This window comes from Typopeltis vanoorti, chromosome 18, assembly GCF_054136105.1.
Source record: "Typopeltis vanoorti isolate ZY-2024b chromosome 18, IOZ_Tvanoo_1.0, whole genome shotgun sequence".
Taxonomy (NCBI): Eukaryota; Metazoa; Arthropoda; class Arachnida; order Uropygi; family Thelyphonidae; genus Typopeltis; species Typopeltis vanoorti.
Window position 1 is genome coordinate 104,762,849 of NC_143566.1, and position 22,852 is coordinate 104,785,700.

Genomic DNA, 22,852 nt, shown 5'->3' on the forward strand with positions numbered 1-22,852 from the left:
TTCTCTGAAAATGTTAGGTTCAATGACCTGTCATAGCCAAGCAGCTTGACTTTCTAGAAACCTAATTAATATTTTGATAGGGAGGTTCATCTTTATGCAAAGTTTATATGTGTTTCTGAACACATATAAACATGGGGGGGGGGGGGGCTGGAAAGTTCTGATAAACATCTAGAACAAAAATTATTTTTTGTCTTTTTATATATCCTAAAAGAAAAGATATTTTCTGAAAAAACATTTTTGCTCTAGGTTTTATCAGAACTTTCGAGACCCCTTCTCCCATAAAGATAAAGCTGATCTCTTGGTCCTCATTCTTTTAATTCAACTCCTACATAGATAACCAATGCACATCAACCAATGCAATCAAAAATTAATCAAAATTGAGCAGCTTTCAGAGGCGAACTGTAGATTCAAATACACAAACATCATTAATGGGAAAGGAAAAAATGAGAGAGTTTGAAAACAAGAACCAAACTTTGGAGATTCATTGGTACACCCTGAAGAAAATATTGATTGATTCAGCCAGAGAAGCATGTGGTGAAATTGTCTGCAAAGATAAAAAAAAATCAGAACTCCATGTGGGCTCAGGAAAGTAAAGAGGCAGTGAAGGAAAAGAAGAAAGTATATCAAAATGTCCTGGCAAGGTATTCTGATAATTTCTGATAATTCAAATAAATATCAAGAAGGTGGCAAGATATTCTGGAGGGGTGTTGAATAAACTCAGAAATGGAGGAAAGAGTGCTGTAAAAGGAATTAGAGATGATAAAGGTGACATGAAAACTGAAGATAAAGATTTCTAGATGTTTGGAGTAATTACTTTGAAAAATTGCTAAATGAAACAAGCAGTGACGACAGCACGGTAGTAAAAAAAAAACACTCAACAGACATGTAGTCAGGAATTCATATCCATACTTGAAGTAGAAAAGCCTGAAATGTAGAGCTGGAGTAGATGATATTCAACCAGAAATGCTCAAGTATGGAGGTATAACAGCCTTACAGTAGCTGCACTGCATAGTTCAGAAGGCCTGGACAGAAGGACGAATTCCAGATGATTGGAGCAGAGCTCTCATAGTGTCCATCTATAAAAAGGGAAATAAAACTGAATGTGATAATTACAGAGGCATTTCCATACTGAGTGTTCCTGGTAAGATTTATGCTTACCAGCCATTTCTCAAGTATACTTGAGAAAGGGCTAAGAAAAATTGTGGAAGGGAAGCTTAGTGAAGAACAAGCTGAATTCAGGCCAAATAGAGATTGTCAAGATCATATTTTCAATTTAAGACAAATAGTTGAGAAATCTTGGGAATATAACAAGAATTTGTATTTAAGTTTTGTATATCTGAAAAAGGCATATCACAGGGTGCCAAGTGGAAAGATCTTCAAAACACTACAGTTATATGGTGTGAATGGGACATTATATTGAGCAATACATAGTCTCTATTTAAACTGTAAATCAGCAGTTAGAATTGGAGGTACAGGAAGATCATTTGATATAAAACCAGGTGTGCAGCAAGGGTGCACATTATTTCCATTGTGATTCATTGATTATATGGATCATATTTTGAAAGAAAGTGGTATTAAGTCTGATATCTAAATTGGTGATGTTAACTTAGCTCTTTATGCAGATGATGTTATACTTCTGAATAAATCCAGTCTGCAAGATTCCCTGAGTAAACTGAATAACTGCAATAAATTTGGAATGAAAATTGTAAATAAAAAAACAAACAAACACAGTGAAAGTAGGTAAAAATATTGAAAACATCAACTGTATCCTGAATGCAACCTATAGAACAAATAAGACATTTAAGCACAGTTTTTAGTGAAAATAGTAAATTAAATATGGAAATAGACAACAGAATTAATTAAAGCTGGTATGGTAAGAAATCAGCTGAGTAAATTTATAGGGAATAAGAAAGAAATTAGTAAATTAGTCAAAACACTAAATGAGCTGTATACAAGACAGTGTTCGAACTAATTTTAACTTATGGATCTGAGAGCTGAGTTAGAAATAAAACACACAAAGACTGGAGACTTCAGATATGAGAGTTTTGAGTAAGATTAGTGGAGTAAACAGATGGCATCAATGGCAGTATCATATTAAAAATAGGGATATTAGTAGCGTTCAGGAATGGGTTTAGTAGAACTAATCTCAGCTAGTATGGTCACTTAAACAGAATAGTGGAGCAAAACAAGTGTTCTTTGCCAGGTTGGCAGGGAAACTGACAGAGGACCAAGATGTAGATGGATTGATACAGTAAAAAGTACCTGAAAGGACAAAAATATTAAATCTGATAATGTTGGGGGTCTTGACAAATAACAGATTAATTTGGAAGAAATTGTTGATTGACAATGGTGTAACTTTTTCTTGTGGTATTATAATAATTATCCTGTATATGCCCTGAGGGTACATGAATTTGAGGATGAGGAGAATCCATTTGATCTATATATGTTCTTTTTCAGAAAAAAAGAAGTATTTGGTTTTATGATTTATATAATGGTAATCACACAACCAAAATCTCAAACATGATGGAATAACATTTTTCCAGAATCTGAACAGCCCACACATGATCCTTCTAAATTGCAGTCAGCTCCCTGAACATCCTCTAAGTTCTCCATATAATGCTAGGCCACTAGAATTTTTGTCATTATAGTTCTCTAACCATAATCTGCCAAATTAGAATTAAGACTCTAGGACAGTAGCTGTTTAACCATAGGATTCTAGATCAGAAACAGACTTTCCGCCTATAAATGAAATTGAACAGAGGTTCGATTCCATCTATAGGTGGAAAAGTCACAACCAAAAGTAGAACTCTAGGCCATTCCAACAAGTTTACTGTTAATAAATTAAAGACTTAATTCTGCATGTTAGTCAAGTAAATATTAGTTTAATATCCAACGTTTCACTGACTGATATCTGTCAGCATTTTCAAAGGAATACACTGGTAAGCAATAGAAAGTAACAACAACTAGGAAACTAACTGACAGTTCTAAAAATTATACAAAATTATCACTGTGCGTGATACAATGATATAATACGCGTGTCGCAAGTGCAACGTTTTATCTTTTGAGATATTTAATGTAATTTTCATGAAAGTTCATTTCTTTTTGGTTAAATGATCTGATGAGTTTTCCATATATCTGGTAAGATTATGCCTTGATTCTTATTTAAGTTACCTGTTGAACGGGCGACTGTAGCAGCTTCTTTAAATGTTCTGGAATGGTAGTTATCTTCTATGTGGGGCATATGACTCATATCCCATTCAATATTATGTTTGGTAGAGGCAAAGTGTGAAGAAAGGCCTGATATATCCTGTCTATTATTCCTTACATAGCCTATGTGCTCTTTCTTTCTTGTATCAAAACTTCTAGATGTCTGTCCAATGTAATTAATACCGCAAGAACAAGGTATGCTATAAACTCCAGAGTATTTGTAGAAAGTATGGCTATCTTTCGGTGATCTTATAAACTTTTGAATGGTCTGAATAGGTTTGAAGGTAACTCTGATATTATATGGTTTTAGAAGAAGAGCTAATTTTCTGGATGTGGTACTAACAAATGGAATTGTTATAGAGCTGATGTATTGGGTTTCATCTCGTTGTCTTTGCGGTATGTCACTAAAGAGAATCTTGTTGATGATTTTTGTAGGGTAGTCATTTAGGGATAGATATTTGGATATTTTTATTAATTCTTCTTGTAGGTCGCCAGGGTCTGCGGTACACTGTATAGCTCTTTTTTTGAGCATATGGATAATGCTGAATTTCTGGGATATGTGGTGAGATGAATCAAAATGGAGGTATCGTCCAGTGTTAATAAGTTTTCTATATACTGACAGGTTAATGCTATTGTCAGTTTGTTTCTTAATAAGGACGTCTAGGAATGGAAGTTTATTATCTTTTTCTAGTTCCAATGTGAACTTGATGGTGTTGTGGAAGCAATTAATTTTGTTTAGATAATCTATTGATTCTTCTTTTTTGTGATTCCAAATTATGAAGATGTCGTCAACATACCTAAACCATGTGGTTGGTTTTGGGGTAATTTGGGATAAAATTTGAGTTTCTAGATTTTCTAAGAATAGGTCGACACAAGAAGGAGAGAGAGGGGGCTACCCACGGCTAATCCAGTGAGTTGTTTGTAGTAGGTTTTTTGCCATGTAAAATAATTTGAAGTTCAGCAATGCTTGAACAACTTGGTGATGTTGGGTGGGAACAAGTTTTCTAAGATGTCGATGACTTCTGAAACTAGGATATTTGTGAACAGAGATGTGATATCCAGGCTAGCCATAATATTATCTTCAGAGAAACTGATGTTTTTTAATTTCTCCAAGAAATGTTGGAAGTTATAAGAAATATAAGAATCCGTGTTGTCAATGTGTTCTTGTAACATTTTGGCTAGATATTTTGATAGTCTGTAAGTAGGGGAATGGATACCATCTACTATTGGACGTAATGGTGTGCATTCTTTATGAATTTTTGGAACACCATATAGTCTTGGAGTTAATTGATGCATAGATTTTAGTTTTTTGATTAAGTCCACAGGCCAGTTGGCCATATCACGTAATAGTTCATTAGTATCAAAATGGTTTTTGTGAGTAGGATCTGTGTTAAGAACAACATACACAGATGTGTCTGATAATAGATTATTGATCTTTTCTTCATATTCCATAGTATTTAAGATGACAGTATTTAATATTAGCTCTTCTTCTAAAACCATATAATATCAGAGTTACCTTCAAACCTATTGAGATCATTCAAAAGTTTATAAGATCACCGAAAGATAGCCATCCTTTCTACAAATACTCTGGAGTTTATAGCATACCTTGTTCTTGCGGTATTAATTACATCGGATAGACATCTAGAAGTTTTGATACAAGAAAGAAAGAACACATAGGCTATGTAAGGAATAACAGGATATATCAGGCCTTTCTTCACACTTTGCCTCTACCAACCATAATATTGAATGGGATATGAGTCATATGCCCTACATAGAAGACAACTACCATTCCAGAACATTTAAAGAAGCTGCTACAGTCGCCCGTTCAACAGGTAACTTAAATAAGAATCAAGGCATAATCTTACCAGATATATGGAAAACTCTAATCAGATCATTTAACCAAAAAGAAATGAACTTTCATGAAAATTACATTAAATATCTCAACAAATAAAATGTAGCGCTTGCGACACGCATATTATATTGTATCACACACAGTGATAATTTTATATAATTTTTAGAATTGTCGGTTAGTTTCCTAGTTTTTGCTACTTTCTGTTGCTTACCAGTGTATTCCTTTGAAAATGCTGACAGATATCAGTCAGTGAAACGTTGGATATTAAACTAATATTTACTTGACTAACATGCAGAATTAAGTCTTTAATTTATTAATACTAGTAGTCAAGAAAAAGGTCTTAATAAGTTTATTGTTATATTCATAAATGTTCTCTAGCTATTGGAGATTCAACAAGATCCTTGGCATGTAATTTGTTCACTTAATAAGTTGATTTAATCTTTATTGATTTCCTGAATTTTTTTTTTCATGGTGTTCAGTATGGCTAAATCAGTGATTTTTAACCTTTTCCATAATACTGCACACCTAGACTAATTATTCAAATTCTGTGGTATATTCTTTTCATTTTTTTGATGATCTGGCAAAAAATAGGCATAATTTTGATTGATTTACAGTCACTAATAAATTAATGCGCAAATTACAACATTTTTTCTTTCAATTAATTTGTTTTCATAAATCTCGCGGTACACCTGAAGACCTCTCGCAGCACACTGGTTGAAAATCACTGGGCTAAATCAATTTGCTTAACTGAGATGTTGTTCTGCGTGTATTCATGCATATATATGTACTTCAGATGATAAAATGATATAAAGGCCAAAAGCATTAAGCTTATTTTAATTAAAATTATTGCTCAAACATAGTATTAGTTTTAAGTTTTTCTCATTGAATTCTGAACACTATGTAACAGTGAAGAAAAACTTTCTTTCTCTCTCTCACATGCACACTTATGTGCACTCACTAATCATCATCATCAAATTCCTGACATGTACCCTCAAGGGGGTGTACAGGATATGATAGTACTACACGAAAAATTTACATCATTACTAACTTCCTATCTACAATTTTCCTCCAAATCAGTCTGTCACTTGTCAAGACTCCAATATTATCATTATCAGATCTTATATTTCTATTGTCTAAGGCGCATTGTACTGTATCAATCCACCTATATCTTGGTCTTCCTGTGGGTCGTTTTCCTGCCAACCTGGCAGACAACACTTGTTTTGTTAATCTTTCCTCCCCCATTCTGTTTAAGTGATCATACCACCTGAGTTTAGCTCTGCTAACGCATTCCTGGATGCCGACAATGTCAAATTCTTACCTAATATCCTCATTTTTAATATGATATTGCCATTGATGCCATCTGTTCATGCCTATAATTTTTCTCAGGACTCTCATATCTGCGGTCTCTAGTCTTTGGTCAAGTGTTTTACTTCTGACCCATCTCTCAGATCCATAAGTTTAAACTGGTTTGAACACTGTCTTGTATACAGCTAATTTAGTATTCCAACTAATCCACTCTGAAAATGTTAAATCTGTCTATAGCATAAAAACATAGACAATGAACGGTGAAGCATGATCAGCAATACAGAAAACAGGTAAATCAAGATGGAATGCAACAGAATTGGACTACAGCATCCTCACAATAAAAGGTTGCTGGGGCAAAAAAGTTGCCCTAGTAGCTTTTATATTTTTAAATTATTTATTTTAAAAAACCATATGAGATAAATATTTATATTATTTAATGTGTGTTTGTATATATATGTTGTTTATCTTTTAGATATATTCATCCTTAAGAAAATGTTTGATAGATGCAGAAATATGTGATTATCTTGATTGCAATAAAACAATCTCTGAAGATCAACCAACATTACTTGGACTGAATAAAGAGTTTATTCTAAGTCATTCACCATGGTTAAGACAGCAGGTATACAAAGATAGTTATTGAATACTTTAGTATGTTTCAAAATTGCATTTTCATAATAAAAATTGGAACTGTATACTGTTTAGAAATGTCCTGAGTTATTTACCTTCCTTTCATATTCTATAAGATAATTTTTCACAGTTAATCTGAACTGAAATGCATAGACCAATGATTGGCAAATCATTGACACATCATGAAATATTAACCTCCATCATTGGTTTATTTTTTATATTAGATTCCTTTTTTTGTTGTTTTTTTTTTCCTAGGTTACATACCAAGGTATGGTGATATAGCCAGTATTAAATGACTTTGTTTACTCATTTATCTCAGAATTTACTGATATAAAGATTAAAATTATATGTTGGTTGATGAATTGTCCATAAGCTAAACATACTTAAACACTAGTATTACAGTCAGGCAAAGACAAATTTCATCAACTTTGAATCCGAGGTTATTTTTAACTTTGTCTTCATGAAAGTACTATTTTGATGTCTCAGGTATGCTTTATTGTTATTGCTGGATATTCTTTTCAAAATCTAATAACAAAACTAATGATATTATCTTTGAGTTCACAGTATTCTTGCTCTCATCCTTATTTTACCTTGCATAAACAAACAACAAAAATTCATGCATGATGTGTCTTCTGTATTGGCATACTAGCTACTTACATAATGAAATCATCTGATTTCATGAGTTGTCATAGATATTCCTTAATGCAGAATCACCTCCCAGATTTTACCAACATTGAAAATCTGTTCAGACTTTCCACCATTCTTCAAAGATTTGGTTCAATAGAACTCTTATCAATGTTTATGAACCTCATGAATGATTTGAAACTCTCCTGTTTTCTCATTGAAAATTTGTGAAAGTTATAATTCATAAAGGAAGTCCATCACATATTATTATTAGAGACCTCCAGGAGTCAAGGATTCAAAGGAGGCCATACATCACCCATACCAGCTGTCATACCTTCTCTTAAATTCACTGACACTGGATATACTCACTACTTCAGCAGGGAAACCATTCCACTCACTCACTGCTCTGTAAGAGAAAATTCTAGCTCTCACCCCCTTAACTGCACACCAATTTAACTTCCATGGATGCCCTTTATGCTTTCCTACCTTCCATATAATGAAAACTTTCAACCGATATCCTATAAGTGCAAAACCCTTTCAGAAGTTTATAGATCTCTATATCAGTCTGCATACTCTCAAGCTGCACTTATAATCTACATTCCATAATCCTGATATCATCTTTGTTTTCCAGATTGACAGTCCAGTTACTTCTTTCCTGAGACATTGGAGTAAGAAAAGATTCAGCTGGGTTGGTAACTGGCTATCTGCCTCTAGTTTGGTGGTGGGGCTGCCACCTTAGGACCATACTACCTAAAAAATATACTTCGAAACTGCCCAGTAGGAGTCAAGGAAAAGATGAAATGAGACCAGAACAGCCCCATGGGCCTAAATCCCTGAAATGATGATGATCTTTGCATCCTGTCCACAGTGTCATCTCCTCAGAATCCAGAAACCAAATCTGCACACAGTAGTCAGGTATGGTTGTATTAAGGCCTTGCAAAGAGACAAAAATGACCTTCTCCTTGTGTGTCAATGTTCGTTTCAACATCAGTTATCCTCTGAACTGTATTTGTAGTTTTTGCTATGTGACTTTGAGCTTCAAATGCCTGTCCACCATAACTTCAAGATCTGTAACCTGATCAATTTCAAGCATTATTCTACCACTATAATATGTCATTGGAAATCTCATTACACCAAAGGTCATAATTTTCACTTACTTTAAAGTGATAGCCATTATCATTTCCCCACAAGGTCTATTCAAATCATTCTGTAAGTGTTGATTGTTAGTAGCATCTCTGATTGCCCCACCTATCTTTGCATCAACAGCAAACAGATGAAAATCTCCTGTCAGATCCTTGGTTCTTCCAAATGCCATTAACATGTAGATTAAGCAACAGTGACTCAAGGACTGATCCCTGAGGTATACCACTGGTCACATTATATCTGACAGATTCACTCTCCCTTCCTCCCCACTTTCTGATACATATCCATCTGCCACCCACTTATCCAAGTCAGTAGTTTATGTTCCAGTCCCATATCCTCCAGTTTATGCAACTGCCTTCAATTGCTATTCTTATCGAACACCTTGACAAAACCCAGTAGCATCATAGTGTATCCATTTCCTTTATCCAACTCAGCCATAACATTATCATAAAATATGAGCAAACTGCTTATGTGTTATCCACCTTTAGTAAACCATGTCATTCCTTGCAGAATATAGCTTGTCTATGAACTCTCTTCAAGTGAATTTTCTGACTTTTCTAAATCTTCACAATCACTCCAGAGATACTGACAGATTGGTAGTTAGACAAGTTTTGCACAATGGAAGAGATCTTTCCTGGGCAAACTCAAATTATACAACCAATCAATGACCTAGCCAATTGATCTGAACATTTCTTTAGCATATGTGAATAGGAACTTAATTATGTGAATAGCATATGTGGAAATAGGAACAGATGGGATATCATCTGTTCCTATTTCCAAATTCTTATCCAGGTTATGCAACAGCTCTTGAACCTCCTTCTTATGCACCTGTCTCTTCATCCAATGTAGTGGTAGCACTGTGTGCCATGTTACATACACCCAGTTGATAGCTCTTAGCAAAATAGAGTACTCTTTTTTTTTCAACAGTTGCATCTTTTTCTGACATAAGAGTACTGTCTATACTTAGTTATTTTTCCACATTTATTCTTTCTCTTACTTGAAGCATAACTATAACATTTTTTCAGATTGCCTGCACAGCCAGCTTCTTTTCATACTCCAACTTAACTTTTCTAAAACAATGCTTGTAGCTTTCTGAACTGTGCTTTATATATATTTTGTAACTCCTCTCATCCTTATTCTCATGATATTATTTTCATATCATCTTCTTAAGGATTTCCTGTGTAATAAGGTTCCACATCCATCTTATTCACACCCTATTTGTTCTTCAAACTCACAGGACACATCATACTTCATCTTTTAAACATCTTTTTAATGCTTTCCATGCACTCCTAATATCCTTCCTATTTGGTAACTGATATCATGGGATCTAACATAGTGTTCTCTTGAGTTTGTCATAATTTTTGCCATGTAACCTGCCCTAAATAAAACATGGTTATGTTAAACTTCCCAAGATTAGTGAAACTTTAATTCTTAGGCCTCCCACCCAACACCACCTATAGAAGATGTCTCTCGTAGGACTTTAGGCTTAAAATAATGCTGGCCTGGTTGGCCAAGTCGTCAGCATATCCATTCTCCAGCCAAAATGGCTGCGGGTTCGAATCCCACCATGGGCACGGATGTTTGTGATTGTCTGTGAAAATATGAGTGGTGATGATGGGCAGTAGATGGTGTTGGTGTAGATGATGATGGTACTTGCGGTTCATTGTAGTTGGTGGATTGAGTGGTGGAGACACAGAGTTGTAGAGTAGGTGCCCTTCCTCAATGAGTCTTTAGACTCCCTGAAGGTGTTACGTAGTAATAATAATAAATAATCTCATTTCCTCTACGTATTGTTGGGTTTTTGTGTGTGTGTTATTACAGTTCTAATATTGTATTCCTGATGATATCTCTCACAGACGAAATATCAGAAAATTAAAACTGCTGTTTGATTATTTTCCTTTGTACTATATTCATTCCATTAAATTTTATTATGAACGTAAACCAGCACCTAAGCCTAAATACATGTTTACTTAACTAATTCACGGGTCAGTATAGCATGATCACTATCATCAACTGTGGTAAAACAGTCACATTCTTCACTGAGATCACTTCTGCTATGATCAAATATAATGCTCTTTGACCTCAAGTTCCTTCTTGCACATACTGCTCGAGAAAGTTTTTTCACATCATACTTCATATGCATTTCATTGTCCCCCAGCAATGAATTACTAGGTCTATAGTAACATCCTACAGCTGTTCTAGGATGTTGCTACAGACCTAATTTCATCCTGTCAGCCTCCGCTTCACACCAGATAGCCTTAAACTTGCTGCTACATAAAACATGGTTACTGTTATTGCTTACATGAGTTTCTACCTTAACTGGACTTGATCATCTGATATTATTAGTACCCATTCTCCTCTATCTCTTCTGTCCTTCATAAAACTACTACACCCTTCACACTGATTCCATTTACTACATCCAACTGTGAGAAAGAACCATGTTTCACTAATGCTGACATCTTACACTACAACGTAGTCACCAAGGAAACAAACTCACTGATTTGTTCCTGATGCTCCTGGCATTTGTGTATAGACATAAAAAGTTACCTCCTGCCTTTTTGTGTACTTACATTTTCAGTCTGCTTAGCTCAGTTGGACATCTTTCTCTTTCCCATCCCCACACACTTAAGAAGTCCAAACCCAATGCATACAAATCTATCCTTTCACCAGATTCATTGATTTTACATCATTGTCATGTTTGCATACCTTGCTGCACATTCTCATGGTTCCTTCCATGGTGATTATTTTACTTCTCCGAATTAAGTCTCATCTGCAATTTCTCGTGTTGGCTTGTGTCACCAAATCCATTCAAGTAGTGCTGATGATTCTTCTTATACAAATCCTTTTTACAATCAAACTTCCATTCCTTCTGCACTGTCTATTCATCAAATCATTTGCTATCACATCCCTTCTTAACTCAGTATTATCATATCTCAGCAATAGTTTCTCTTTCTCTCTCATTTCTTCCAGCAATCCTTTCATATCATCTCTCATACTGTATTTATCACTATTTAAATCATTTGTTCCTATAAGCACAACCATCTCTTTTCATTTCCTTTTCTCAGTTGCATTTGTCACATCTGTAATTTTTGCTTCTGGGAAGCCCAAGGTAATGACTCCATCAGGCACAAATTCATTTATGAATTTGTGCCTGATGGAGTTAATCTCCTACCATTAATGAATCTCCATACCATATTACTTCTGTTTTCTTACTTTCTAATTGACTTAAGTCTATTATTATTATTCACTGATATTTTACCAACTTATGCAATTTCCTGCCTCTTATTTTTCTTGTCCTGAGTTTTTTTTTAACATTTCTTGACTTTTTTAAACTCCTTAGTCGAATGTCTAATAATTTGCTTTAATCAAATTTTATATGTCAAATTGCCTTCATTTGTATTATCAGAATCGGTGTTGTAATGCTTTTTTTTGCACCATTTTTAAAATCTACCTTAAATTAAGAATGTAAAGTATATACAAATATATTAGTAAATGCACAAGATGAAAGAAAATCATTAAAAACCACAATAATATACTAAAAATAGACTACTTAATCTATGAAACTATTCAGTAAATCAAAAAATAACACATCTACATTCAAAATAGCCTCAAAGTAGTATCATTATCTATAATACTAACAAATTCATTATAACTATGAATATTGTTGTATTATAAAACTAGTGTTTTAGATGAAAGTAGTGTAAAAAAAGGTTAAGGTTTGAATTTGTGACAAATTACTTTTTACAAAAAGACCATACTATGAAAGTAGGTATTAACAATAGCCAAGGTGCAACTTTTTTAGATTTCACTGAAACCTTTAACAGTATTTCATAAAATGAATCTCTGATTAAAGCCTACCAAATGGGTATTGATGATTACTTTGTTGTGATGCTAGTTCATCAGTTCCCAACCAGTGATGCACATACCCCGGGGGGTACGTGCTGGGCCATTCAGGGGTACACGAAAAATAATCAGTAATGGCGAAAAAACAAGTAAAGTAAACAAAATGCAAAATGTTAGTTATGGTACAATAAATGTTCAGTTTGAATCACCGCTATTTTAAAAACAAGGGGTACAATTTATAGAAATGGGTTTAAAATGGGTACAGAAGTGGAAAAAAGTTGAGAACCACTGTGCTAGTTAATTGAAACATTATCTGAAAACCCTAGTATCCCCTGTGAAATATCCCAATTTTTAGGACACTTTAAAAGCAACTTCTCTCTCTTTCCTGATGATAAAGCTGAATAGAGTAGTAAATTGTTCAGATGACCATAGTTCTTTGTAGGATGAACTTAAATGATTGAAAGAGTGGATAGAGAGATGTAAAGTAAACTTGAATGAGTGCAAATGTGTGTTTGATAGGAAGGTAGTATTAGGTGGATATGAGTTGAACAGACTGGCTTAGGAAAGAGTTAATATAATAAATATAATGATTGGAGTATTTCATTCTTGCTAACTACACCTACCTGTTCTGAAAAATTTCCTCTGTATTAATCTTGTAAAAACCCATTAGTAATTTGTATGTCTCAATCATATCACCCATTTTCTGCCTGTCAACCAATTTTTGTAACCCACAAATTTTCGGCCTGTCATAAGGTTCATTTCATTGACCTGCTACTATCTTGGTCACTTGCCTCTGGATCTTCTCTAAGAAAGAAATCCTGTAATCAGATGTGTGCACAATAGTCAAAATGGGGTCTTACCAAGGTTCTGCAAAGAAGTATAATAAGCTGCTTTAGTCACTTTTGCAGTATGCCCCATAAACTTTAACTTCCTATCTACTGACACCCCCAAATCCCTGGCTTCATCAATTTCCTGGAGTACAGTTCTGTTAATATGGTACACAGTGCTGGTAATCTTTTCACTCCAAAATGAATAACCTTACATTTTGCCACATTAAACTGATATTCATTCTCCTCTGCCAGTATATCAGAATCATCCTGCAAAATTTTATCATCTTTATTAACTATTGCTCTACTCAATTTTGCATCATCGGCAAACAACTGAATAGTTCCTCTGAGATCCTTTCCTATATCGTTAATGTACAAATTAAATAGTAGTGGCCTAAGATCATTGCCCTGTGGCACACCACTAGTTACAGACCTTCTACTGGACTCTACTCTTGAATAAACTACTATCTGGTATCTCCATCAACCACCCTCTTATCTACTTCACCAACTTTATATCCATCTTCATATGCTGCAAGTTGATTATTGATTAGAATTCCATGTGGTATCCTGTTAAAAGTCTTTGCAAAATCCAGCAGTATCACTTAATTATAACAGATGAGCAAGTTATTGAGGTACAAACTTCACAATACCACATTGCCTCCCATCTAGTATTCCATTTTTGTCTATCCATTCCTGTATTTTACTCTTGACCAACTTCTCCAATACTCTGTCTACGATTCCTGTTATGCTGATTGGTCACTAATTTGCTACCTCAGTCTTGGAGCCTCCTTTATCCAATGGAACTATTTTCCCCTCTTTCCACCCCATTGGGACTGTCAGAGCTGAGACTTAGATTAAACAATGTGATCAAAGGCACTGCAAATTCCCTAGCACCTTTTCATAAAACTCAAGTTAGTATACCATTTAATCCCATAGCTGTATTCACATCAAGGTTCTGTATTATCCTATGCATCTCCAGTTCATTTACCTCAATTTCCATATAAGCCCTAGCCTCTCTTGTTACTGCAATATCTCCACCTGAATGATATACTCTTGCATAGTGTTTCGCTTAGTGAGTCTACTGTTACATTTTCTACTTCATTTCCCTCTCTACCATTGGCCTTCATTAAAATTATTCTTCCATAATCATTCTGGTTTTGCTTTACTTACCATACTGTTTACCCTTCTGGCCTCTGCGTTGTACTGCTCACATGCCTGTTGGTTACCTTTTTTCTTGAATTCCCTCCAGTTTTTTTGTGGCTCTTGCTTAATGATGGTATTCATCCATTTCTCCTGCTTGATCTATCCTCCTGACTCTCTCAGTATGCAGTCTACTATTACTTCCTTCAAACACTCCTTTACCACTTCTCATGCATTATTAACATTCAGCCCTTGCAGTTTCACATGCTATGGTACTGATCCGAGCAATCTCCTGAGTTTGTTCCTATAGTTGAAGCCCCCCCCCCTCCAATAATTACCTACCCTCTGCTGCTCATTGAGCTTATTTTCCGATTCCTACTATCCCCATTATCCTTTACATTCCCCTGCGCCAAAAGGCGTCATATTTTCACTGGCCTGCAGTTGAACCCCTACTCTTTTTGGTTGCAGTTCATCAGCTATCATCAGTAATACTCCACCCCACTCCCAATTTCATCATCCAGATCTCTAGTACATGTCAAAAGATTCATTGAAATTGGGAATAATCCCTTCTCATTATATTTAATTTCTTCTTCTTCTTCTAGCTTTACAACTCTTTATGAATTTTAGCTTGCAATAGATTTAGATTTACTAAGTGTAAATCTCCAAATTAGGATTATCATGATAGTTATGAGAATTGGTTGGCTGGCTGCAATTTGTGGAATGAATCTACTGAGAGACAGAGAGGAAACTTAATTGCAATTTATTTAATTCAAGGAATATATAGAATAGGCAGCAAAAATATTGTACTTGGCTGAGTCAGGCTTTGCTACAGGACATAGTAAAAAGTACTGAAAGGGAATAAATATATGGAGCTCATTTTGAATGGTGCATCATAACAGTAATCATAATATATGAAAGGGCTTTCTGCAGTGGACTCTAGAAGCACTCAATTTTGGTAGCTTTAAGAAATAATTTATGATAGGTTAGTAAAAATTAATTGATCAGTAATGGTATATGTAATTTAACTGTTGAATATAGTCTTGTGTAAAAAGTGTAAATTTATGGGCATCTATGTAAACATATAAGCAAAGCTTTTTTAAAAAAAATTCAGGGGAAAAAATGAGAAAATAGATTAGAGAGAGAAAAATTAAACTATAAGTATAAATTTGCTAGCCTTTTTGGCTGCATGATAAATTACCCACTCTTCAGTTAATCTGCTGAAGGTTTGAATCCCACCTTGAGCATAGATATTTGTTGATTGTCTTTAGGTGGGAGATGAATTTCACCTGCGGTGAGACGCATCCCATTAGAGGCATTGAAAAAGTTCCACATTTGATGTCTAGAGCAAGAATTGCATATTCTTTAAACCTCAACTCTTATGTACTAAGGTACTATAGGTTTATAACCTTTTGTGGGGACAAGAGTAGTCTCCTTAAAAATGAAATAAGAGTTCTCTGAATGAAAATTCAGGGAACTCTTATTTCATTATTATTGGGAAAAATATTTTTCATTGACAAATATGAATAGCTTAGCACTTGAAACTAAAGTATGCTCTGCTAACCTTGTAATGTAATTCATCAAAACATTTCATGTTTTGCTGTTAGCTAAAATTATGATTAATAATAATGTTAGACTGCCTTTGGTGCATGAATTTTGCATTACTGTGTAAATCTTGTTTTAAAATTTTATTTTATTTTTTTTATTCTAGGAAGTGAATGTTGTTATTCCAGATATTGAAGAGCAGATAACTAAAAGATGTAGTACAGTTCTTCAGTTCTATGGGCGAGGTACTTAATATTAGTTTAAAGCAAATTGCTGCTGTTACCTAGTTAATATAATCATATTAAGTGATATGCACTGTGTTACTAAATTATATAGGCATTAATTTTTGTTGAATGATCATCATCTTTATCATCTGTTTCCCAGTGTAGAGGCTACTATGATGTTAAAGTTTATTCATTTGGTTATAATATAAATTAAAGATGCCAAGAAATTATATTCTTGGTTTAATCCTTTCTCCAACTGTAAGCAAACAATGTTTGCATGTCAAGTATCTTAACAACTGGGCTACTTTATATATAGGCTGGTGACTTTACATCAGTTGCCTCTCACTGATAAGACCTTTATAAAGGTCGAAACCAGTCTGGGTACTGACTCTTCCCAATGGGTAGGAAGGAGAGGGGTTGTAATTGGAAAACTTTAAAATGAACAAAAATTAAATCGATACCATATAAGACATGTCTCAGATAATTTCATCATATATTTTACAGTGATTAAGAAACAGAATTATTACTAAAATAAGCTCTCTACAAATAACAATAATAATAATCTGTTTCATTTTCTAACTGCGAGTTCATTTGAAATACTACTGAACTTACATTTGTAATATTTTAAAATTCTTAAAATAAGAATTTAATGCAATTTAATGTCTTGTTAATTTTTTTTTATTCTAGAAAGTGAATGTTGTTATTCCAGATATTGAAGAGCAGATAACTAAAAGATGTAGTACAGTTCTTCAGTTCTATGGAAACTTGAAGACAACATGACATGCAATTTTCCACATATCAGAGTGGTGCAAGAATAAAAAAAAAATCATGTTCAAACCATATTTATTTCAATAAATGTTGCTTCATAGCAGGGTTTTTTTTTTTTTTTCAGAATATTTTAAAATAAAAGTTTAACCTCCCAACCAGCCAATGTGAATAAAGGACTCGATTTCCTTAAGATTATTCATGGAACAAAACATCATCGGCATTCTACCTTTTATCATGTAATTATCCTTCTCCGTTGTTAATCCCTCAACCATAGTTGAGGTTGTAGAGGCATCAGATTAACTGCTACAGAGCGACCTTTGTGTCACTTGGAATTTCCTTCATTGTCCTTTAACATTCGAACTTCTTGCTGCACAATTTATTTATTGTGTCTCTTCCCAAAAATAAAAATGAATTTTATGTATGAAAATAATCAATCCTAAAATGACCACAGATCAGTCTTTGCATTGAATCTTTTGAGTAATAGTAAATTTGTCTTTTATTCTTCAGATCAATGCAATGGAACAAGATAATTTATGTTCTTTAATTTTAATGACAATATTGCAGAAATTATTTTTGAGCAGTTTTCAAATGTTTGCATTGAAAATTATTATGTTAAATATTTATAATTTATTTATTTTTTTTTTTTGTAATAACATATTGAAATAAATATGAACTTTTGTTTTATTTCTTTGGTAAATACTATTATATGGATGGTCATACTTCAGTTTTAGAAACTAGGTTTTCTGTTTTTATAAACAACAAATGTTAAATTGCATCATTCGCTTTCCGATTGTGAGACCTTTTTTTTTTTATTTTAAACAAAAATTTATATTCAATGATATTTCAGCAGGAACATATTTGCCTTCTGCTTGAAATTGCAACAGATGATTTTTTCCCATTTTTTGTAGGATGCATATTCCTTATAATATTCAGTGCTTAACCAGTTTAGATATGGTGAAAATACAGAAAGCATTATCCAACACAGACTGATTCAAAATTTATGCTAATTCAGAAAATATCCAATTGCTTTCCCCATCTCCCTCTCTGCTCTTGGAACTGAATTATAAATGTCTGGTTTTCTACTGATTTGAAAGTTTTCACTGATCGTATTCAAAATCTATTAATTAATTTTACCATTTTCACAAAAGAAATAAGGCAATAATGTTGTATCTAAGCTGGTACTTCTAATTCTGGGCTGTTTCTATACAATCTGCAATCAGTTGTTCAGCAGAAATTATCTACTGAAATTATTTTAAGTTTTAGAAATACTATGCTATATTTTCACCATATAAAAATTGTTTACATGTATGCCACAAAAAAGAAAGTTCGGTAGTTTTTTAAATTCCAAATATTACTACTTTTATTGCTACTAATTGTCCTTTCTGAAATAAGTTGTCTTAAAAATACTAGATAATACTTCTCACTGGAAAAGGCTAAAAGCATAGATTACTCTCACTGCTATGGAGAAAGAAAGAATACTTCCCCAGAAGTTGCACTAAAGTGCCTCAAGCTGTAGTGCAGAATACATTAGCAATGTGTTATTTCCTTTTTTGTTATATCCTAAAAAACAAAAATACTGATATTCTTTTACATGATGATACAGTATTTATGTAAAAATAATTTAATTTATAATAATTAGTTTTACTTGTATTATTGAAAAATTATAAATTATTTGATACAATTATCCAGAAAAGGTTTTTTTTTTTTGAGGTTATAAAAATTTCTCTATTACAAAATTCCAAGTCAATATTTTGGCACAAAAAAGACCTAACTTATGTTGAAAAATTAGGGATACATTCCATACTTTTCTAAAACCTCATAAAAAAAGTTTATAAAAATTCAGGAAAATAAGAATTCCTAAGTTTGTTTTAAAGCTTTATTCATTTAATTTTATTGAAAAGGAACAATTTTTTTTTACATTTTATCATCAGAATTATCGTCGCTATTAGACAATATTCGGCAACGTTTGCAAACTGGTGCGAAATCACTTTCATCACCAGAAGAGATAGTCAGCACTTCAGATCTCTATGGTAAAGGCAATGGTTCTTCACAAACAGAATTAGCTTCACTCTCATTCTGTGCTGATTTTTTTCTTCTGACAATATAATCAGTGATTAAACTTTGCAATGATGATTTTACTAATTTTTTATACAGCTTGCAGTATCCAGACATACAGTTCTTCAGCTCACATTGGAATTTAAAGGCTCGTTCAGAATTTGTGTCATTAACAAGAAAATGATTTTCCAATTTATTGCACAGTTCAAGACCTTCTCGAATTATATTTGCAGTGAGGGGGACAGGTTTTTCTTCCACTTCACTATCGTTTTCTGGATCTTCGACAGTATCTAAAGTTTAATCGATATCCAATAATATCGTCACTTAAGGCATTATCCACAAGCAATTCTTGTACATCATTTTGGCTAAATGTATCAAAACCTTCTCCACCAATTTCATGTGCCAAAATAATGATTTCAGCTGATAAATAGATGTTTGAATGGTTGCATTGTTTGCAACACATCTATGCCAAGCTGCTTTCCAACAGGCGTTTAAAGTTTGTGATCTTCTTTCAGTGATAGCAGATGCAATATGATTTAAGCAGTCCAAAATAGAAAATTTTTTCCAAACGTCAGTTACTGTTAATGATTCATTTTCTAGTTTATCAAATATAAATTGAAAAGTGTACTTAACGTAATATTTTTTTAAAAGTAGCAATTATGCCTTGATCTAATGGCTGAATAATGCTTGTTGTATTGGATGGAAAAAACACTACCTGCACATTTGGATGTTCTAAATGGGGATTACTTGGTGCATTACCAACAATTAATAAAACTTTAAAATCGAGAGCTTTTTGCTTTATATATGTTTCCACTTCTGGTGTAAAGCAATTATTGAACCATTCAGTAAGTACACAGTTGTTACTCAGGCCTTTGTATTAGTCATCCAATGTAGCAGCATCTGTTTTAGATCTTAGAGATCGATTTACTAGGAGGGGGGTTTCAACATTCAATCTCCTGATGCATTGCTACAAAAGTAACAACATTATTCGATCTTTGCCTGCATTAAACACACTTACTTTTTTCTCAGACTTTGCGATATAAGTTTTCTTCCAAAACAATCCTGTTTCGTCAGCGTTAAACACCTGATCGGGACAATATCCACCATCTTCGATAATTTTGGCTAACTTCTCTTGAAAATTTTTGCTGCTGCTGCTGAAACCTCTTCTGTAATCTTCACATTATGAAGTGCATTCCTTTTTAAAACCCCAGTTATCCATCCTTTGCTAGCCAAAAATTCTTTATCAGCCTGGGAAGCAGAAGTAGATGGCTCCAATTGCTTCACCTGTTCATATAACCAAAGAGCTTTTTGTTTAATTAAATAACCACTTATAGGCATTCTTCCAAATTATGAGCGGCGTTTGTTCCGTTTTTTCTAATAAAGCGTCTCTTGAGTACAATGATAATTTGGCACTTAGTTTTGTGCCAGAAATGACAGATTTTCTTATTGTGACTTCATTCCTTTTAATTGCTCTTCTAGTAGATTTGCCTAAATTAAAATGTTTACCAATCGCCATAGATCCCTCTCCTTTTGCTAAGCAATCCAAAATTGCAATTTTCATTTCTATTCTTTGGTGCTTTTTTTTCTCCATTGGGTCAAATTAAATCTTTAAAATAAAAATTAGCAAAATTTAGACATACAATAATGAAAAGACAAACACTTACTCGCATACAAAATTAAACTTCACGGACACTCACTGCTTACGCGTTACTCACTTTACTCCAGAATGTGCTGCAACACACTGTTCATTATGTACAACGGTGCATAACTTCAAAACTACATAAAAAGAGACCCGAGTGTATATATATTCACTTTGCAAGATGTGTATTCAAAATATTGTGTAAAGTATTTTTACGCTAATTTACAATAGTTGTGTTAATATGATTACTCACAGATGTGTGTGCATATATATATAGTCTTACAGTATCCATGCAAAACAATAATAGCATCAAAATCTTTTTGCTATGCAGGAAAATTAGAGTCAGTTCCAAAATACAAAGGGATCGTATAATTCAAAGCACCTCACTTCTGAATTAATTTAGTTGTGGGGGGGGGGGGACATTGAAAGGTTACAGAAGTAAATAAACACTCTTAAATTTGGTGCTCTTATTCCCTAACAACCCTGTCACACTTTTGTAAAATATTAATATCCCATTTGTAGAATCTGTAGTATCTAAGTAAGAAGAAAAAAAAATTATTTTAAGAAATAAACAGAAATTAGGGAATTCAGTGATCAATAAAATACAAAATATTAATTTCACTTTATACAAAATAAAAATATTATAAAAAAGTGAAATAAACTCTAATTAAATAAATAATACAGAAAGATATTGTATTTTCTAAAATGTCTTGTTTTGCATTAGTTTTTCATGTGTATCATTACAATATTATTTCAGTTTTCTCACATTGAATTTTCCCTGCAAAGAATAATCCCCATGATGATTTTTCCATGAATCTTTAATCCCACAGTTGTATTCACTTTGAGATTCCAAAGAACCTCCAATTCAACCACCTCTGTTCCACATCAGTGTCTGTCACATCATTAATCTCACGTGGATGATATACCCTTACAAAGTGGTCACTCAGTAACTCAGCTATTTTATCTGCTTCTGTCACCTGGTGACCATCAGCACTCATTAAAGTTATTCTTCCACAATCATTCTTCCTCTTACTTGCTACATAACAAAAAAACTCTTTAGGATTTCCTTTGGCCTGCTCAGTTAGTTTTTTCTTGTAATCTGATTTTGCCTTCCTTACCATACTGTTAAAAACTGTTGCCAGCCTGGTTGACCAAGTGATTAACGTATCCACTCTCCAGCCAAGAGGATGTATGTCTGAATCCCTCATGGGCATGGATGTGTGTGATTGTCCTACTAACTTTGTGTGGAAAGGGCATCTGTGACCCTACCACTTCTTCTAGCAGAAAGCTTCACTGCCAAAATCTGGTGAGATATGGGAGTGGCTATATGGCATCTATGAACTTCAAATGTCAATTTTTACCATGCTGTTCACCCGTCTTGCCTGACCCTTGTCAGGCAACAAGGATGTGGAATTACAAGACATAATCACCTGCCTTGTAATTCCACATGTGTCCATTCTTGACAGGATATTTCTCATTTTTTACAATCTCCCATGTCAAGATTGAAGTATTTATTTGAAACCAAGTAAGGAATCATCATTAGCTCAAATTGTTGCTGAATTTTTAATAAAACTTCCTAAATTATAATTATTATTAAGAGAGACCTCCTCCAAGGAATCGGGAACTCATCGCATACTATTTGCACCAGCTGCCATACCTGATCTTGAATTCGTTCACACTACTTACACACACACACACAACATCCAATGAAATTCATTCCAATCACATATCACTCTATGAGAGAAAAATCTAGCCCTCAACCCCTTCTTGACACATTCATTCTCAACTTCCAAGGATGACCTTGCACTCCTTTCCTGCCCTCCATAAAATGAAAAATTTCATTACTGAAAAGTTGGTATAACCCTTTTAGAAGTTTTTAAATCGCAATCATATCATCCCACTTTCTCCTATTTGCTAGTGTCTGTAGTCTACAAATTCTCAATCTGGTTTCATAATCAGCATTCCAAAATCCTAATATCATTTTTGACACTCTTCTTTGCTCTCTCTCTCCCTCCCTCCCTCCAGAATCACCATGAAAACCAGATCTGCACACAAT

At 33.7% G+C, this 22,852-nt stretch overlaps 1 protein-coding gene across 4 annotated transcripts in view; it reads left to right on the top strand.

Moving 5' to 3' along the window:
- Positions 1-22,852, top strand: part of LOC150097019 (HAUS augmin-like complex subunit 4) — a 109,774-nt gene that overhangs the window by 68,253 nt on the left and 18,669 nt on the right. For all 4 annotated transcript variants that reach the window (XM_090408503.1, XM_090408501.1, XM_090408502.1 and 1 more), the window contains exons 4-5: positions 6,837-6,983; positions 16,277-16,355. In XM_090408503.1, the coding sequence (XP_090264629.1) occupies positions 6,837-6,983; positions 16,277-16,355 (226 nt within the window). The remainder of the gene's footprint in view (positions 1-6,836; positions 6,984-16,276; positions 16,356-22,852) is intronic.